At 44.8% G+C, this 16,827-nt stretch overlaps 2 protein-coding genes across 6 annotated transcripts in view; one reads left to right on the top strand and one right to left on the bottom strand.

Moving 5' to 3' along the window:
- Positions 1-6,741, top strand: part of ankrd13b (ankyrin repeat domain 13B) — a 41,617-nt gene extending 34,876 nt beyond the window's left edge. Inside the window, exons 14-15 of the mRNA XM_039823909.1 lie at positions 2,760-2,836; positions 4,764-6,741. Of these exons, the coding sequence (XP_039679843.1) occupies positions 2,760-2,836; positions 4,764-4,965 (279 nt within the window). The 3' untranslated portion in view covers positions 4,966-6,741. The remainder of the gene's footprint in view (positions 1-2,759; positions 2,837-4,763) is intronic.
- A 1,668-nt stretch (positions 6,742-8,409) lies between these two features.
- ssh2a (slingshot protein phosphatase 2a) overlaps positions 8,410-16,827 on the bottom strand; it is a 32,020-nt gene continuing 23,602 nt past the window's right edge. For 4 of the 5 annotated variants that reach the window (XM_039823874.1, XM_039823868.1, XM_039823899.1 and 1 more), the window contains 7 exons: positions 14,243-14,336; positions 13,991-14,119; positions 13,593-13,639; positions 12,923-13,069; positions 12,534-12,734; positions 11,496-12,438; positions 8,410-10,659 (listed from right to left, as the gene is read on the bottom strand). In XM_039823874.1, the coding sequence (XP_039679808.1) occupies positions 8,983-10,659; positions 11,496-12,438; positions 12,534-12,734; positions 12,923-13,069; positions 13,593-13,639; positions 13,991-14,119; positions 14,243-14,336 (3,238 nt within the window). In that variant the 3' untranslated portion in view covers positions 8,410-8,982. The remainder of the gene's footprint in view (positions 10,660-11,495; positions 12,439-12,533; positions 12,735-12,922; positions 13,070-13,592; positions 13,640-13,990; positions 14,120-14,242; positions 14,337-16,827) is intronic. The other variant, XM_039823883.1, reaches the window with a different exon arrangement.

Genomic DNA, 16,827 nt, shown 5'->3' on the forward strand with positions numbered 1-16,827 from the left:
ACGTGATTAGCTTCAGAGCGAGTAGCGACTCTAGAGCAGTCACTGCTCTAGTCATAGTGAGAGAAACAAAATGTCTCCCGTGTGCTTTCTGACCACGGTGGGAAATCTGTAGCAGGAAAAGTTAACCCTCTCCTTGATTTCATGTTGTTTATGGAGAAGGAGAACCAGGAAGCCAAGCCACGGCTGAGAGATGTGCGTCGCCGCGATGTGTAGTTACATTTTTCGCAGACTGATCTCATGAAGTGGTGTATATGACACGCCAATTCGTATGCGTATTCGTAGGGAGGTTGGTCTGGTTGATGGATGGCTCAAACACAGGGATCGTGTTCCGCGTGTCACGTTTCCTAAAGTCAACCATCACTTTCTTCTTTTCCTAAACCCAACCCATTCGGCGTGATGCTAATTCCTCGAGCCGTCTTTCCTGCTCCGTCTCTGTGTCGCACTTACGCTGTTGCCCCTGGCAACCGACAGCGTAGGATCCCAAAATGGTGGGCGGGCTCAGACACCTCCCAATGTCAATGCTCCCAAATCGTCATGTGACGACATGTGACAAAAAACATCCTTCAAACTCTTTAAATGCTGAGTCACTCTCTTAGTACAGCCACATGCACAGTGTTTTAACATGAAATCTGAGCTTTGAGATTTGAGAAATCCAAAGCCTGACAGACCTGCCATGCTTAGTTATGATTGCTAAGCTATAATTGGACAATCACTGTTTAAGGGAGGGGCTTAGCATATTGTAAATAATAGCAAATAATCTAGTCATTTAACACACCTTTTGATTGTGTTAAATTTGGCTCCTGTACTTGTAAATAAATATATGCTTCTAGTCAAGTTCAAGTTTTACATCACATTTTCAAGGTTCACAAAGCCATATTGCCATATCAGCTGAGGTGCCCAATATTCCTAGCCTCGTGAGACCGTCCTGATCTCGCGAGCTCCAGTTTTCCTCTCGCAGATCAGTCTGGCATCTTGAGATAGAGAAAATTTGGAGCCGTTCGCCAAACGACCGGGCCAATCAGCGTTGGTTTTGAGGCGGGTTTAGGTGGTGATAGACAGATGGTTTATCCAATCAGCTAACCAGTATTTTCAGACAGCGGTAGCCCTAATTCTGTTAGCTGCTCGTTAATGCTTTTTTCTCTTGGATCCTTCTTTTGGAATATGGACCGGGAACCTGAAAGGGTGCCTTTTATTCGTAAATTCTCGTTATACAAACGGGAAAATATCCTTTACCGACATGTTGCTTGCTTGCTGAGCTAACGAGCTATGCTTTGCCTGCATAGCAGGGGCTTGTGGTTGTATTTTCATACGCTTCGGCTTCATTGATCTGATTGGTTGATTTGGCCCATCTATCACCAACATAGGTGGTGATAGACAGATTGTTTGATCCAGTCAGCTAAACAGTATTTTCGCCCCTTCCCAAAAGTTTTCAACAGAAAGTTCCCAGATGGATATACCGAGAAAATGCAAAGCAATCTATCTGGCGGAGTCAGGTTACAAACCCTATTGAAATCCCCAGTACAAATTACAGCAGTAATTTCACCAATAAATCAAGACATGACAAATAGACACACTGAAGTAGGAACAAAGCGACCACTTTCAAAATAAAACCAATCAATACTGAAGCAAGATCAATAAGCCGAATAAATTGCCTGTGATGTGTGGAGCCCAGACCCATTATATTTAACACTGCCTCTGGATAGGTGCTGTTTTCAAATCCCAGAGATCCTGGTCCTGATAGTCCTTGGCCTTCTTCCAGAGGTACAGAGAGACAAGTAAAAATAGACTCAGTGAGATAGGTCAGAGAACATCCTAAGTGTTTTCTTAGCTTGGATACAGGAGGGGAATGTAGAGGAGGCAGAAGCAAGGTTGCAGCTGTGGATTTGTGCTGTAGTTTGTACAATCATCCGCAGCAGCCTGCTGCCCTGAGCTTCAAACTGTGATGAAAAAGGTGCCATTTTTCAACTTTGAAAGCAGGACAGGTGGTAAAAGGACCATACTGCTGACATTGCATGTAAAGCATCTAGAGTGTATTGATCATTTTCAACAGCATACCATACGTTTTTAGAAGCTGGTTCCTGCATTTTTTTACTCAATCTTGAGGCACTGTCTTACAATATCTTTAATAGGTTTCATATTGTAGTTAATATTATGCTTACATGGTTTCTTAAATAAGTAAGTGTTTAACCAATTCATCACAAAATCACTTAAATACAGGGGTAGTATTCCAGTATAGAAATTTAAGTTGGTTTCTAGGTAAAATGTGTTAGGAGAACGTGTGGGGAGCACAATTCAATATATGTATATATATATATATATATTTATATAGTAAGTAGAAGTTAGATACTAATGTGGACAAAAATCTGAAGTGCCGGTATGAGTACCAGACCAATTCCGGCACTGATAGTATTACTAAGTACAGTAACAATGAGACATTGTTGTTGAATGATTAATAGTGTGGCAGCAGAATGTGAATCTACATCTTTAAAAGGTGCTTATCAATATTACCTGTATCATGGGGTGTGTGTGCTAAAGAACCAGGGCCAGGATCGATCTAGTTTACGTTGAGTCAGTTCATAATTCATATTTGAGCCAGCTGTCTGTCTCTGTGCTGTGTGTGAGAGGTACTAGCCTAACAGGAAAAAAGCCTGCAGGGAGGATGCTGTTGTTTTAGATGCAGCACCATCTCTTTATCTGTGGGCTACCCTTTTCCTGTTCTCGCTTTCTGACTCCCTTTGCGGCCTCCTCTTTGTGTCTAGGTGACCATCTGGGAGGCGCTGACCAATAGCAAGCCAGGAACACACCCTCTGCCCTGTGACCCAAGTCGTGTGGAGAGGTCAGACGTTCAGTCTCTTTTACTTTTAAACCCATTCACGTTTTTTTCAACCTTTTCTCTCTGCCTCAGTCTTGCTCTTACCTCACTCTCTGTTCTGTAAATCACTGTATACACTCATTCCACATTTTCCTATCCTCCCTCCAAAATCCCCTCTATTATCAAGACTCAACCAGGAGCTGCATATAAAGTTGGATAAAGTATCAGTTGTTAAAAATGAATGGGACTTTTATCTTCCAAAGAGCTGGAATCCTCTGTCTGGACTACGGCGATATTTCCTGCTGTTCCTTCACCCATATTGTCTCCGACTTCCTCTCACTTCTGTTATTTACTGTTGTCTGCATTGTCTGCACTCTTACGTTGTGTTTTATTTCCATCCTGCAGATCTTTCCCTCCATCCCTGACTCACATCCGGGATTCCTGTGTTGTCCTCCACTACTCTATTCTCTTATCCATCCTGCTATTCTCCTCTCATCTCCCGTCTGCTGTGTGTGTGTGTGTGTGTGTGTGTGTGTGTGTGTGTGTGTGTGTGTGTGTGTGTGTGTGTGAGTGAGAAAGAGAGAGAGGAGACTGGAAGATGGCGTTTCCTGCTTTCACAGTCGACAGTACTGCTGTTGACTTTAGCGCGTTATCTTTAGATTGTGTTTTCTCTCTGTGCCTTCTCTATTTGCAGACGAGTGGATGGATACACAGACAGACCTTTTCTCTTTCCCTCATTTGACACAATCTTGCTACTGCAGTGTTTACTTTAACCAATGTTATAATGTTAGAGGAAACTGGGGGTTGAAAACATAGTTGTAGACCAAAAAGAAACCTAAACCTAAACTAAAATAGTTTATGTTTTTTGTGGTGTCCTTTCAGTCATGTAGGCTACTGTAAGGGGTAAAAAGGTAATGCTATCTTGGCTGTTTTGATGGAATATGACGTTTTATTTTTAACTTATTACAGCTTGCAATAAATTATTCTTCATGTGTTGTAGAGATTTCTGGCTATTTTGGGTCCAACTTTATTTTTAAATGAATTTTATTGACTTTTCAGATGTGGAAGAACAAAAGTAGCATAAATACAACATTGAACAAATAGCTGTTGTAGGGTTTTTTAGGGTCACGTCTCCATTGTAGCCTATAATGAATTACAAATACATTATTGCTGCATTTGTATTCTCTATAATGTCGTGTTGGTAGCCTGACAAGCCAGACCCACATCCAGATGTTGGGTCTGGGAACTCACCATTGACAGGGCTCAATCCGAGGGGCGGGATAAATGGTTGTCTTTCAAATTCCCTCTGCACGCAATAGGATAGCGCTACAACCAGGCAGAGCAACGAAGAAGGAAGAGTTAGTTGATAGATTAAACGTTTGCCTTATCCGGGCAGCAAAACTCTGAACAAATCTTCATTTTTTAAGAATGATTTCAGTGCTGTTCTTTGTTCTTTTCTCAAAGAAAAGCTTAACTCCAAGTCTTCCAGAAGACCGCTGTTCCCAGCAGCAGCAGCCATAAGCCCGCCCACCTACTCTATACACGATGTGATTGGCCTGACCAGAGTTTGGTTTTTCCAGCTCGAAAGCCAACGGAGAGTGCCTAGACCCCCCTGGCTGAAAAATAAATTTGCTACCGCTAGGGTGCGTCTAGATTTCTAGGCTATCGTGTTATAGCAGGGTTCAAACAACTGTTGGTTGAATTGTGTTCAAGCCATAGACATAAAAATAATGGGGTTGCATCTGTGATGTCACCCATTGACATTTTTCTGTTTTGAAGCCTCGAGTTTGACATACCGGCGTCGCCATCTAGGTTGTTCCCAACCGGATGTGACGATTTTTGACGAGAGGGCTTAGCTGGGGAGGATGACGTGGCCAAGCCAGTGTTTATTTTGGTTGCAATGGCACTCCGCTAAACTCTAAATCTACCTCCCTCACATTTCTCACCCCAGGACCCCCCAGCACAAGCCCCGTGCCCCTTCCAGCCTCTGCTCCACCCCCTCCAAGAAGCAGCCAACCACCTGCAGCTACGACGAGCAGCTGCGCATCGCCATGGAGATCTCAGCTCGGGAGCAGGAAGAGGCAGAACTCCGGCAGCGGCAGGAGGAGGCGGAGCTACAGCGCATCATCCGGCTGTCACTCATGGAGAAATGAGAGCTGAGTGGAGCAGCAGGGGTCTGAGGGGAGGGGTCTGGACTAATGACACATGGGAGAAAAGGGCAGTAAAGGCTACTTTAAAACTTAAAGCACACTGTAAGTGGCTGGAAATAAATGCCAAAATCATCTTAGTGGTCTCATACAATGAAATGGCCTCCGCGTTTCTCTCCCGTCTCCTTTGCCAGACCTTTCCCATGAAGCCATACGGGGATGTGGCTGTCCAGCCTCTGACAGCCAGAGAGGGACCTACTGTAAGTTTCCTCTTTCTGGTGCCACATACTTTCTTGACCAGTGCCAGTTTACAACCAACAACACATCCAATACAACAAGTTTAGTGGCATGCCTCCATGGATGAGTGATTTTTGTCTATTTGCAGGTGTTTGTGTGTGTGTGTGTGTGTGTGTGTGTGTGTGTGTGTGTGTGTGTGTGTGTGTGTGTGTGTGTGTTTCAAAACCAGCTCTCTGCACAGGGGTCAACAGATCACCTTCTGTCCTGAAAACATATTGTGTTAGGCCAACTCTTTACTCCAGCACTAACACACACACACTGGGTCCTTTTGTCACTGAGTTGGGTTGGTTTTAGTCTGTGGCTGTGATTTAAAAAAAATAAAAATAAAACTTGTGTGGACTGAGCAGTGACGAACCAGGACCAGTGGTGTGGGAGAATACCGTAATCCTCTTGGTCAAGTTGAGCTGAATGTCGTGAAACCATCTGACTTCCTCAGTTTTTAATGAAAACATTTGGTAAATTTTCTTTTGATTTGCACAAAATCCAGATGTACTGTATTTAGCTTGTGGGCGGATCACATATATGACTGTTAATGGATGTAGATGAAGAGTTTGAGCACAAACTAAACTCAGGCCACTATTAGTTTCAGCCTGATGTTAGACAAAGAGCAAAGATATGATAAGACTACGAGAACAAACACTTGGTGTACTACTAAATAATGTGTGACTGTGTATGTGTGTGTGTGTGTGTGTGTGTGTGTGTGTGAACAAAAAAAGGGACATGATAGTGGTTTGCAAGTAGATTGTCAAATAGAAATGTTACCCGAAAGAGATTTTCTGTATATTTGCATCCTATCACCTGAGCGGATGATTTCTGTAAGTGTGTAGTCACAGTACAGTGTGTGTACAATATTTCAGCATAGTCTGCACCCATGTGTGGTTCATTTATTCCGACTTGAGTCTAGCCTGGAGACCTGCAATATCTGAGCGCGCTCTCTGAGGGAAAACGTGCCCCGCAAGAATCACTGTCGAGGCTATTGACAGCAATTTGAGGTTTTTACTGCACCCCAAAAGCAAGCTGGCTACACAACACACTAAAAACAAAAGCAAATCTAAAATAAAATAAAAACAAATGTGGGGCATTTTGTTATTGGATTGGAAAGATTGTTCAGTATTGCTCTCATCATTCTAAGTAACTTGATATTGCAGGGCTCAAGGCTAGCAGCCAAACACTGAGGAACATGTTTTGTTGTGAGGGGACAAGGATGGACAGGGACAGCTTGATTTTCTCCTTATCTTTTTTATTATTACTTAGAAAGAGATGTACAACTTTCACACTCCTATATCAGCACAAACTGAGGAGAACCACCTCTGCCTCCTCTCCAATCCATTGTTAAGCTTGCCTGGTTAATAAGAAAAATATTCTTTTTTTTTTACCTTTTGAAAATTGTTGCAGATAAGAGATGCAGCAAAATGTTTTCATGGTGTATGCTGAGACATGAGTTCAGATCATGATTCAAATGAATAAACATCTTTTGGAACAGCACTGCACGGGTGGATTCTTTTTTTTTATCCATTTTTAAAGTCACAGCATGCTTCAAATCCCTTGAACCCCACACTGAGTTTTAGCTACAGCTTTCCACTGGAAGTTTTTCGGTCCTCTGGAGTGAAGGACGGGGTGACAAAGGCAATTAATTTCTCACGACACAAGGAAAGCTGCAGCGTCACTCGGCACCAGAGAGTTGATCTGTTTTTAGCAGCTTCCACCTCCATCTTTCTCCCTGTGACATGGATTCACAGCGCCTCAGCCTGATTCAAGGGGTTAGTTATTTTAGGCTTGACAGGGAGGAAAAGGACAGCTTAGAGACTCTGTACCCTCTAAGAAACACCACTCAGAGCACCCGGGCTGCTTTCTGTACTTTAGTTGTGGGTTGGAGAGAATGGGAAGATAGAGAATACAACAATTTTCTAAAAGAATCAGCAGTATGCAGCCCCAACTTCTCCACTGCCCTGACTCAGCTCACCATTATGAATAACATCAGGACGGTGGAAGCACGGGGCTGCAGGCGTGTGTGAAGTGAATTTGTAAAGAGCCACAGACAAAACAAGGTGTGTGTCTGTAAGAGAGAGACATCAGAGAAGCTGAGCGCATCATTATGCTAAGAGGAAGGATGCCAATCTCACTGTGACACCCTCTCTTTCGCTCCACAGATTTTGTTCCTCGCTATTTTAATTATTTCCCTGCTGACAGTTCAATTTGGGACAAAAAAATCCTAAGTAAGATCAATTGGTGAAATCATCAAGGAATCTTAGCTTTCCTCTTGATTCATATAGACCAAAGAGCCTTTGGTGTTAACGTTTGTACACTCAAACACATTTTCTTTTTCAGTCTGGTCATGTCCTTTAATGTCAGCGCTGCTATCTGATTTGTGTGTGTGTGTGTGTGTGTGTGTGTGAGTGAGAGTCTCAGCCGGGGGCCTGGTGGCCTATATCTCAGTATTTAATTACCCACATGAAACAGTAGGTAAAATGTCAGCCTGAAATAAGCTGTGCTAAGCACCGATGCAGATCATTTCCCCAAGGAGAAGGGCTTGACTTGTTGAAAGAAACTGAGACTTGCAAGTTAAGTATGAGAGGCAGAATATCTATCAATAATGTCATAAGCTTGATTTTCAGCCATTCAAAGTGATTACATTTTTAATTTGTTTTTTAAAGATAATTTTTTGGGCTTTTCCGCCTTTCATTTTTGACAGGACAGCTAGGTGCAAAAGGGGAGAGAGAGGGGGAAGAGACACAGGAAATCGTCACAGGTCAGATTCGAACCCTGGATCTCTTCGTCGAGGCATAAACCTCTCAGTATATGTGCGCCTGCTCTACCGCTGAGTCAACCCGGCCACCTAAGTGATCAAATTTGGTTGGTTATTTGAGCTTCCAGTAATTTTACGTCTTTACTTCCAAGAATGTTACTCCTGTAACTACACACATACACCTTCTTTCACACCTTCTCTCGTGCTGCAAGACAGGTTTAAAACTGTAGTTCTCTGCCTGGCCAGCAGGCGGCAGTAACGTTGATGATACATTTGGTAAAAATGTCAGCATCTGTAGCTCAGTACCCTCGATTCTTCTCTTCAAATGGGTGCTTGTGTGTGAGGTGAAGCACACCTGAACACAAAACAATGTACACAGTCCCAGCAATCAAAACAAACTCATCACATGTATTCACTGCTAAAGCTTTTAATTAAAAAAAAACATATCAGCTTTATCCTGGTTCAATTAAAAATCTAAAGACATGTCTGTCCACTTTGAAAACAAAAACACGCATACAGAGACGACTGATATCAGTGCAAAAAAATCCTCCCAGGGGTAAGAAACAGATTTCAAATAAAAGAAAATCATCAAAACAGTAAAGTGCATTTTTGGAGAAAAAGCCCCTCTCGTAGTTTTAGGAACTGTGATCAGGCAGAGAGAGTCAAACACTGAAAACAAATGCTTCTTAAAAAAAGGGAAACAGACATAATGGAGTGCATACAGTATTCACTGGATCAGTCTTCATTTGGACATTCATATTCCATTACTGTACATATAAACCTGAACTCCAGTTGAAACAACACATCCAGTGGCTTACATGCAAACATATGTTCGTCATTTAATTCTTACATACTAAACATACATCGGAGGCCACACAAGCTCCCCGGTTTACCTGCTACGCATTCATACACATCATGCAGCCGCTCTCGCACAATCTGCACAGCTCCAGTCGTGTCCGTTCCAGTCCATTGCACTGAGGTTACATGGTATTGTATAGCACAGTGACAGCTCGCTGCTTTTTCTCAGCAGAGCCTTTGTGAGACCGTCTTGAGGAGTGTCCCCTCCCCTGCTGACGCGTTGTGGCGACCGCGCCGCTCCCGCTGCCTTCTGGCTCCTCCCTCTCGCCTGGGTCCTCTTTTGGGAAACGACGAGGGGCAGAGGAGAAGCAAAGGGACGGTGACGACGAGGACTCGTCGAGATCCCTGCCGCCACGGGACATTCCTGTCTTTTCAACGCGGCCGTTTCGAGCCAACACCTTCTGCTTTTTCCAGGTGTCGTCGGGGTGAGATGTCGACAGAGAGAAAGAGTCCTGGGAGTGTGACGTCGTCGTCCTGGTGTGTGGCCTCAGATCTAAGTCGCTGAGGTCATTGGCGGAGAGCTCCAGACAGTCCAGTTTAGCTAAGGAGGCCGACCTCTTCATGAGAGAAGGAGGGGTGAGGCCCGCCTGGCGGATACGAGCCTCGAGCTCCATGGCTCTGTGCCACACTATCGGCTCCAGAAAACTCTTCCCCTCTTGTCTCTCTCGGAGCCGCTGCCCTACTCCCAGGCCTGGAGGGGTTTGTTCAGAACTTCCCCCTTTACAAGGTCCTGGCTCTGTGTCCATAACTGGGTCTCTCAGGCTCTGAGGCTGCCCCAGTTCGTGATCTTCGCTGTCGGCCGTCTCCAGGCAGGCGCCCTCATGGAGGAAAGCCTGCAGCTCTCTTAGTGTCCGCTGAATCCTCTCCAGCTCCTGGCTGCCGTGAGCCAGCCTGCTCTCGGCGTCACAGCCGGGACCGCAGCCCCCTCGCTCGCCCTGGGGACAGGATTCCAGCCTCACATCTGTGTCCGACTCCTGCGCTGTCACCCCATCCAGAGTCATTTGGTTTGAACAGCCCCGGGGCGGGGTCAGATGTTGCTGGCTTTGGCTGTGGAGCTGGCTCTGTCTTTGGGACTGGGCTGAGGTATCTAGAGATGAGTCCTCTAACGGACTAGTAGAGGCCAGTGGTAATGTCAGCGTATGGCTATCTATGGATGTGGGCACAGTGATAGGAATAGCACCAGAGACTTGGCTGATATTTGATGTGGGGGAACATGAAGGGTCTGGGAGGTGGTCCGGGCCTGAGGAGTTGAGCTCTGTTTGTGACCCTATATGCTTTTCTCTATCTTTAGACTCAGCCGATCCAGCCGTGATCTCTCCCCGAGTGATCCTTTGTTCTGTGCAGTCCTGAGGGAAGCGAAGGGGAGGATGTTCAGTGCTCATGGGACACAGGGACAGTCTGACAGGAGGGTGTTCAGCGCTGGGGGAGTGCACCGGAGATCGCTTCTCCATGTCCTGCCTCAGCTTCTGCTCCAGCTGCTTTGTGGCTCGCCGCACCGAGCCTGCCGGCCAATCGCACGGCAGCATGGAGGGAGACTGCGGGTGGGAAGGTGGAGTTAGAGAGCCGTGCGGGACTTCAGAAGCCTCTGCCTCCATCGGATGTTCTGATCGGATTAGCTGAGGACTGTGGGAGGATGGAGGGAGCGAGGAAGAGGAAGAGGAGGATGAGGGGGGGGTAGGGAGGCAGGAGGCAGGGTGGCATATGGCTTCAATCTCTGTAACGATATGGCGGACTGATACTCCGTTGTCATGATAAGGGTGATGAGGTCGGTCAGGGCTGTCCTCAGACTGTGGAGACACCTGAGAGACGATAAGAGAGAGAGAGAGAGAGAGAGAGAGAGAAAAAAAAAAAAAAAAAAAAAAAAAAAAAAAAAAGAGAGAGATGGATCCAGATAATATTAGTCATAGTCTTGTGTTGCTTCTGTATTGTGTGCACATTTGTGACATTTATTTTAAGTCATTTTATAACGTTTTAAACTAGACATAAAACAGCATTGTTTGTACAGTGCAGAAAGTAAGAAAATTAGAGGAGACAAACATACAGCAAGTGACAAATGGACCTATATTATCTGGCCTATTCTCTAATCTTCCAGCGGGTGTCACTGTGAGTAATGCAGAGGCTCATTTTATTTTCTACCTTGAAGTCCTTATCGACACATTTCGGGCGCAGTCAGTTCCAGTTATAATTTCAGAACAAGAACTGCTATACATACGCCACACAAACCAGCTACGTGCTGCTCATGTCACAGACGAGTGGGTTAGTAGAGCTGTAACTCTAGTGGTGACAGGCAACAGTAAAGTTTGGCTAAAGAAATACCACAATTCAAAAGAAAACATGTCCCTCGTATTTCACTTTTTTTGCAGCTGCATGGTTGTGGCCCTCTTGAATTTAATATGCAGTCCAGAATATGAATATCAAATGTGATGCTGCTGTGACAGCTGTATAAGCAGAGTGGAGCAACTTTTGCATTGTAAACTGTAATACGCAGACAGATGCTGTTTAGCAAACCCATACAGTCAGATGCAAGAAGCGCACAGCAAAAGATCTTGCTTCAAGTTATGAGGCTTTCTGCATAAAGTGAGTTATACTAGCAAAGGCAAAATGTTAACAGGAATGAAGCTGAAGGATCCTGTACCTGACTAGTCCCATTTCCCTGCTCCTCTTCATCCTTAGCCTCAGTTTCTCCGTTTTCCTCGAGGGACAGAGTTGTACTTTGTTGTGGCTGCTCAGAAAGTGTCCGGGAACTGCCATCTTGGGCAAGGCCCAGAAACTTCTCCCTGGCGCTGAAGAAGTCGATGCTGTCTGCGCTGTGGATGGACGACCCATCGGCCTCGCTGCGGCCGTCCAAGGCGCTGCCTATCTGTAACTCGCTGGGGTTGTTGTTGTCATCACTGGCGGCAAGGGGAAGAACCAGGGGGAGGGGAGTGACGTTAGCAGGGCTGAGGGGGCTGTGTTTGTCACTCGTTGAATCAGATAATGATTGGTCTGTTACGTCTGAGTCGGTGGATCCCGGAGTGAGAGGAGAGATTTCTTCTGAGCTGCTTCGCTCAGGCAAAGTGAGGGACAGTTCCACAGGTTTGTGTTTGGGCACTGAAATGGACAGATGTGTGGGAGGACACCGGTGAGCACGCTGCAGTTCAGGAGTGGGGGGTACGATGTGGAGTGATGGTGGAGGGTGGGGTAGAGCGACAGGCACAGTGACAGCCACACTCGATGAATTGTCCAGTCCTTCCTCTGGGACTACAGTGGCTGCTCGGGGTCTGGGGAGGGGAAGCAGGGGAGGGTAGCCACAGTCTGAGCTGACCTCCTCCTGACCTGGGGAGTCACGCAAACTGCTGGAGTCTGTGTGGGAGTCAGAGGTGTGTGTGGCGTTTGATTCGGCAGAGTCTTCGGGTTCAGCACCAAGCGCTTGCAGCACGGCCGCGCCCAGGAAGTGATGTAAGGAGGGGGAGGAAGTGTTGTTGTTATGAGAGTTGGAGCGGCCCAGAGAATGAGACTGAGGTTTACACATCCACTCTGGGCGATCAGATAGGTCACTGTCAGAGTGGGAGCGCCATAGCTTATTATGCCTTTGTTTGCTGTGGAAAACGGTAGAAAAACAATAGTTTGTTAGCACCAGAATGCTACCTAAAGAACATGCATGTTCTAAAGATGCGTCACCATGAGAGCACACCTGGCCAGCAGAATTCCCTGATACTCCTCCAGCTGTTTCATGAAGGCAGGGTTTGGTTTGGTGACCGCCCGTCTCTCTTTAACATAGTCAAAGGCAGTGTCCAAGTCCCAGCCGTACTCCTTCATGGCGTAGGCGATCACTGTGGAGGCGGAACGACTCACACCCATTTTACAGTGAACCAGACACTTGGCACCAGCTTTCCTAAGAGACGCAAAGACAGAAGAGAAGGACATTTGTTGGATTACAAGATTGAGAAACTAAGGAGAGCTTAATAAGCTTGTGTGTGTGTGTGTGTGTGTGTGTGTGTGTGTGTGTGTGTGTGTGTGTGTGTGTGTGTGTGTGTGTGTGTGTGTGTGTGTGTGCGTGGGGTGGGAGTGGCGAGAGCCTACTTGGCTTTGGTGATGAACTTGTAGGTCTCGTTCCAGTACTCCAGCAAGTTGGTGGCCTCTTCATCGTACACTCTGATGTTGTGGTACTCAAACATCCCCGGGAAGAAGTTGTCTATCTCCCTGGTCACGTTCAGGATGTAGTGCACTCTACAAAAGAGACAGAAAGAGGTTGACTTGATGTCCATTTAATGTCAATAAAATTGTCAATAAAAAAACTGTCCCACACAGGTCAGATATTGCTGCAAACTATTTTGGAGTTCAATGCAAGTATCAGCTGTCTCGAAACAACTGGAAGAAAAAAATAAAAAATAAATAATCCACTGGTTGCTGATGGTGCTTTTAAAATGTATATTTGACTGTGGATTTGATTAACTGGTGAAACAGACCTCGGAGGAAAAAGGCACCCTAAAATGACGCTGATGAAGACGGGGGTTGTGAAAGCTTACCATAAAGCAAGCGAGCGGATTGTGATTATTCTGTCAAACATCAATTAAGTTAGCACAACCCAATGACTACAGGTAGATCAAATCCAATGAATCTTTGCAGCGGTAAACAGATTATCTCATTTCAATGAACTTCAATTAGAAAACATTTAATAAGAGTACATTAAGCATAGTCTCTCCATTTATTAAAACTGTGGTTTGTAGGGTCAGTTACTGACTGATCTTACCCGCTGTTCTGCAGCTCCTCCAGGTTAGAGGCATTCCACTCAGAGCCCTGGAGACATCACAAGTCCAGTCAATATCAAGATGTACACAAACATACGTTCAACACTGACTGAGAATGAGTCAAACCTTACAACAGATAGCAAAACAAGCGAGGAGGGAGATTTTGAGCACGGTTCCTGTACATTGTTCATTTTAAATTTTCAAACACAACTGTACGTTACTCAATCGACTGTTCTCTTACTGAACACGAACCATGGGATAAATCATGTAAAATGGGTGTAGATCTGCTAACACTGTATTTCTGATCACTGTGGTCAAACAGCAGGATTTGACAAACCAGAGCATTGTCTTGTCTAAACCAAACTCAGTGGCTAAGACCACGTGGCTCATAGGTTCTCACCAGATAGACGTGTTCAAAGATTTCAGTGGGGCTGTCCATCTGTCCCAGGATGACTATCATCTCGTTGTCTATGAACTCCTTGAACTCCCTCAGGTTACACACCATCTGCATCTCCAGCTCTGTTCGGATCTGGTACGATGGTAAAAAATTGGCAATTGGGTATCTTAACAAGTAAAACTGCATTTGCAAAACCAAGATGTTTATGCCACACCTAACTGTAAATGTCACCGCATTCATCTAGAAGACTCTTACCTCCTTACAGGTGACGTTCTCCAGGTCTTTCTGCATCATGATCTCTCTGAGGCGCATCTTGATCAGCCTTTCTGTGCGCTCCCTCTCTGTGGGCCTACACATACAGACACAAGCACCTTTATAAAAAAACAACATTAACACATTTTTGCTTAGCCTAAAAAAAGAACTTTTTGACACAAATAATCACCTTCCCAGTCACAGCAACGCCACTTTCCTTCTGTTCATTGATTCATTTTCACTTTACTCTCAATGAGATTACTTGTTCTGCCAGAGAATTGCCACTTTGTCTGATTCTCAGAAACTGGAGCGGGAACAGAAAATCTGAGAGTATAGCCCATCGGCGATCCACAACAAAGTCCTCTTGTGGAGTATGCCTGTTGTTGTGCCTGGCTCGGTTTCTAACCACTCTGCTGGGGGACGCATTTAGCCTTTGGACGTCACACTGTTGATACCAACAAGTGGCCCAATTACCTCTCTGGAGACAAAAGCTCAGTTTGTCTCCTAGATTCTCCTTATTACGTTGTCTAATTAATCTCTTGTTTGGTTTTTACTGGATCCTCAAGGTAACAGTACACAGCAGTGTGGGGCAGCAGTCACAAAGAGGGGCAGTGTGGTGGCCACTGCAGACTTAAAAGCATATATCCGTGCTGGAGAATTGGAAACAGTCGGCTTGTTTACCTCAATGCTAAACGTCTTACTGACCCCAAGAGAATGAGTCCACAGGGTTAAGGGAAAGAGAACAAAGTCACTCCTGCCAACAAATAGGAGTTAATTACCAGCAGCCACTAAAACTCTAACTTTAACCTCACAACAAGCCAGGACTTGCCCACAGACAGCTTGGGGGAGGCTGGGATGGTCAGGAAAACATGGCAAAAAAATACACATGTATGACGACACAAGAAACAGCGCTAATGAGTAACTGAAGAATGGAAATTCTAGGTCACTTCCTTGAATCAATGATAGAGGAGTAGCCTACGGGAAGGCACACTAATCCCCATTAATCAAACAAACACAAAACCATGCCAAGATCAAACCCCCCCCCCCCTCCTTCCCCTCCTCCTTTTAAAGGAAATAAACGGCCAAGAAAAAAAAACACAGAAAAAAAAATGGGCCCCACTTCCTGCTATCTGAATTTTTTCTTATAAAAAGACAAAAAAGCCGAAAAAAAAAAAGGGGGGGGGGTTTTTTTTTTGCGTCACTCTGTGAGGGACAACAAACTGGGACTTTATGCGTTTTGATGTGTGAATTGGAGCTCATAAAGTGTGGGTGGCAATCTTACTGATAAGTACACTCGAGTGCAAACAAAGAGAGAGTGTGTAAAGTATTTCTGTTTTCTGGCAGACAGTAAATATGGGCGTTTGCTGTGTGTCACGTTTTAAGTGGACCTTGATTTCTCTTTCTGTCCCCACGTCTCTCTCCTTTCCATCCAGGGGCATCAGGTGCATGCAGCAGCAGAATATCTTCCTTAATCTTCCTAACCCCCCCATCCTCTACCTCCTTCTCTCTGCCTACCACCTGCTTCTGTCCATCTCTCTGTTGGTCTATCTATTTGTCTGTCTGGTTTACATTTTTCCAAGTGTAAATCAAGCCAACATAAGCCTCAGCTATTTCGGACACAGGAGGATCTCTGAAGTGTGTGTGTGTGTGTGTGTGTGTGTGTGTGTGTGTGTGTGTGTGTGTGTGTGTGTGTGTGTGTGTGTGTGTGTGTAACAGATGCTCCAAATAGGTAGTGAGGCACGTGACTAAGCAGCAGAGAGGGGAATTTCCCTGGTATTAGTAAAGACATAAATCCAGCAGCCGGTGTCATTCCCTGTACTTTCTATGCTCCCTTGTGGATCTCTTGACAACTCTGTCACAAAGATTCAATGTATGTGTGTATCACATGACAATATGTATACACACACAGGTTAATTGTCATGTGTGTATCACATGACAATTAACCTACTAAGCCCCCCCCCAATGTACATACTGTAATTACACCTATACATAGCCAGATTCTACTGCTCTTCATACTATTCATCCTGCACATACACTTATTATTACTACTCTTATAGTGTTACCACACTCTACATAGCTGTACTATACTGTACATATCTGTCTATATGGTTCATACAGAATATCCGTATTTACTCTACTCTACACCATTTTTCTTATAATATATTCTGCTAATACACTGCATATAACTATATTATTCATACTACTATTATAATGTCACTGCTACTACATTGCACATATCTGTACAGGTTGTTCATACATTGTTCATATTACATAGCCATATTTATTCTGCTCTTATAACACTGCAATATATTTCCTGTCCTGCCTATGCACCACCTGTCTATACTTTGTATATCACATTGCACTTCTCTGCTTTTTTTTGCACTTATGGTTGGACGCAAACTGCATTTTGTTGTCTTTGTACTTGTACTCTGCACAATGACAATAAAGTTTAATCTAATCTAATCTAATTTAATCAGGGTGTGTCTTTTTGCAGATAGTTCAGCGTTTGCTGCCGTGCCTGCATGTGTGCTTTTGTTTTTGTTTGTGCCTCTCTGTGTTGCTTCTGGTTACCCTGAGCGGTTACAGAC

Source organism: Perca fluviatilis, chromosome 2 (assembly GCF_010015445.1).
Source record: "Perca fluviatilis chromosome 2, GENO_Pfluv_1.0, whole genome shotgun sequence".
Lineage (NCBI taxonomy): Eukaryota > Metazoa > Chordata > Actinopteri > Perciformes > Percidae > Perca > Perca fluviatilis.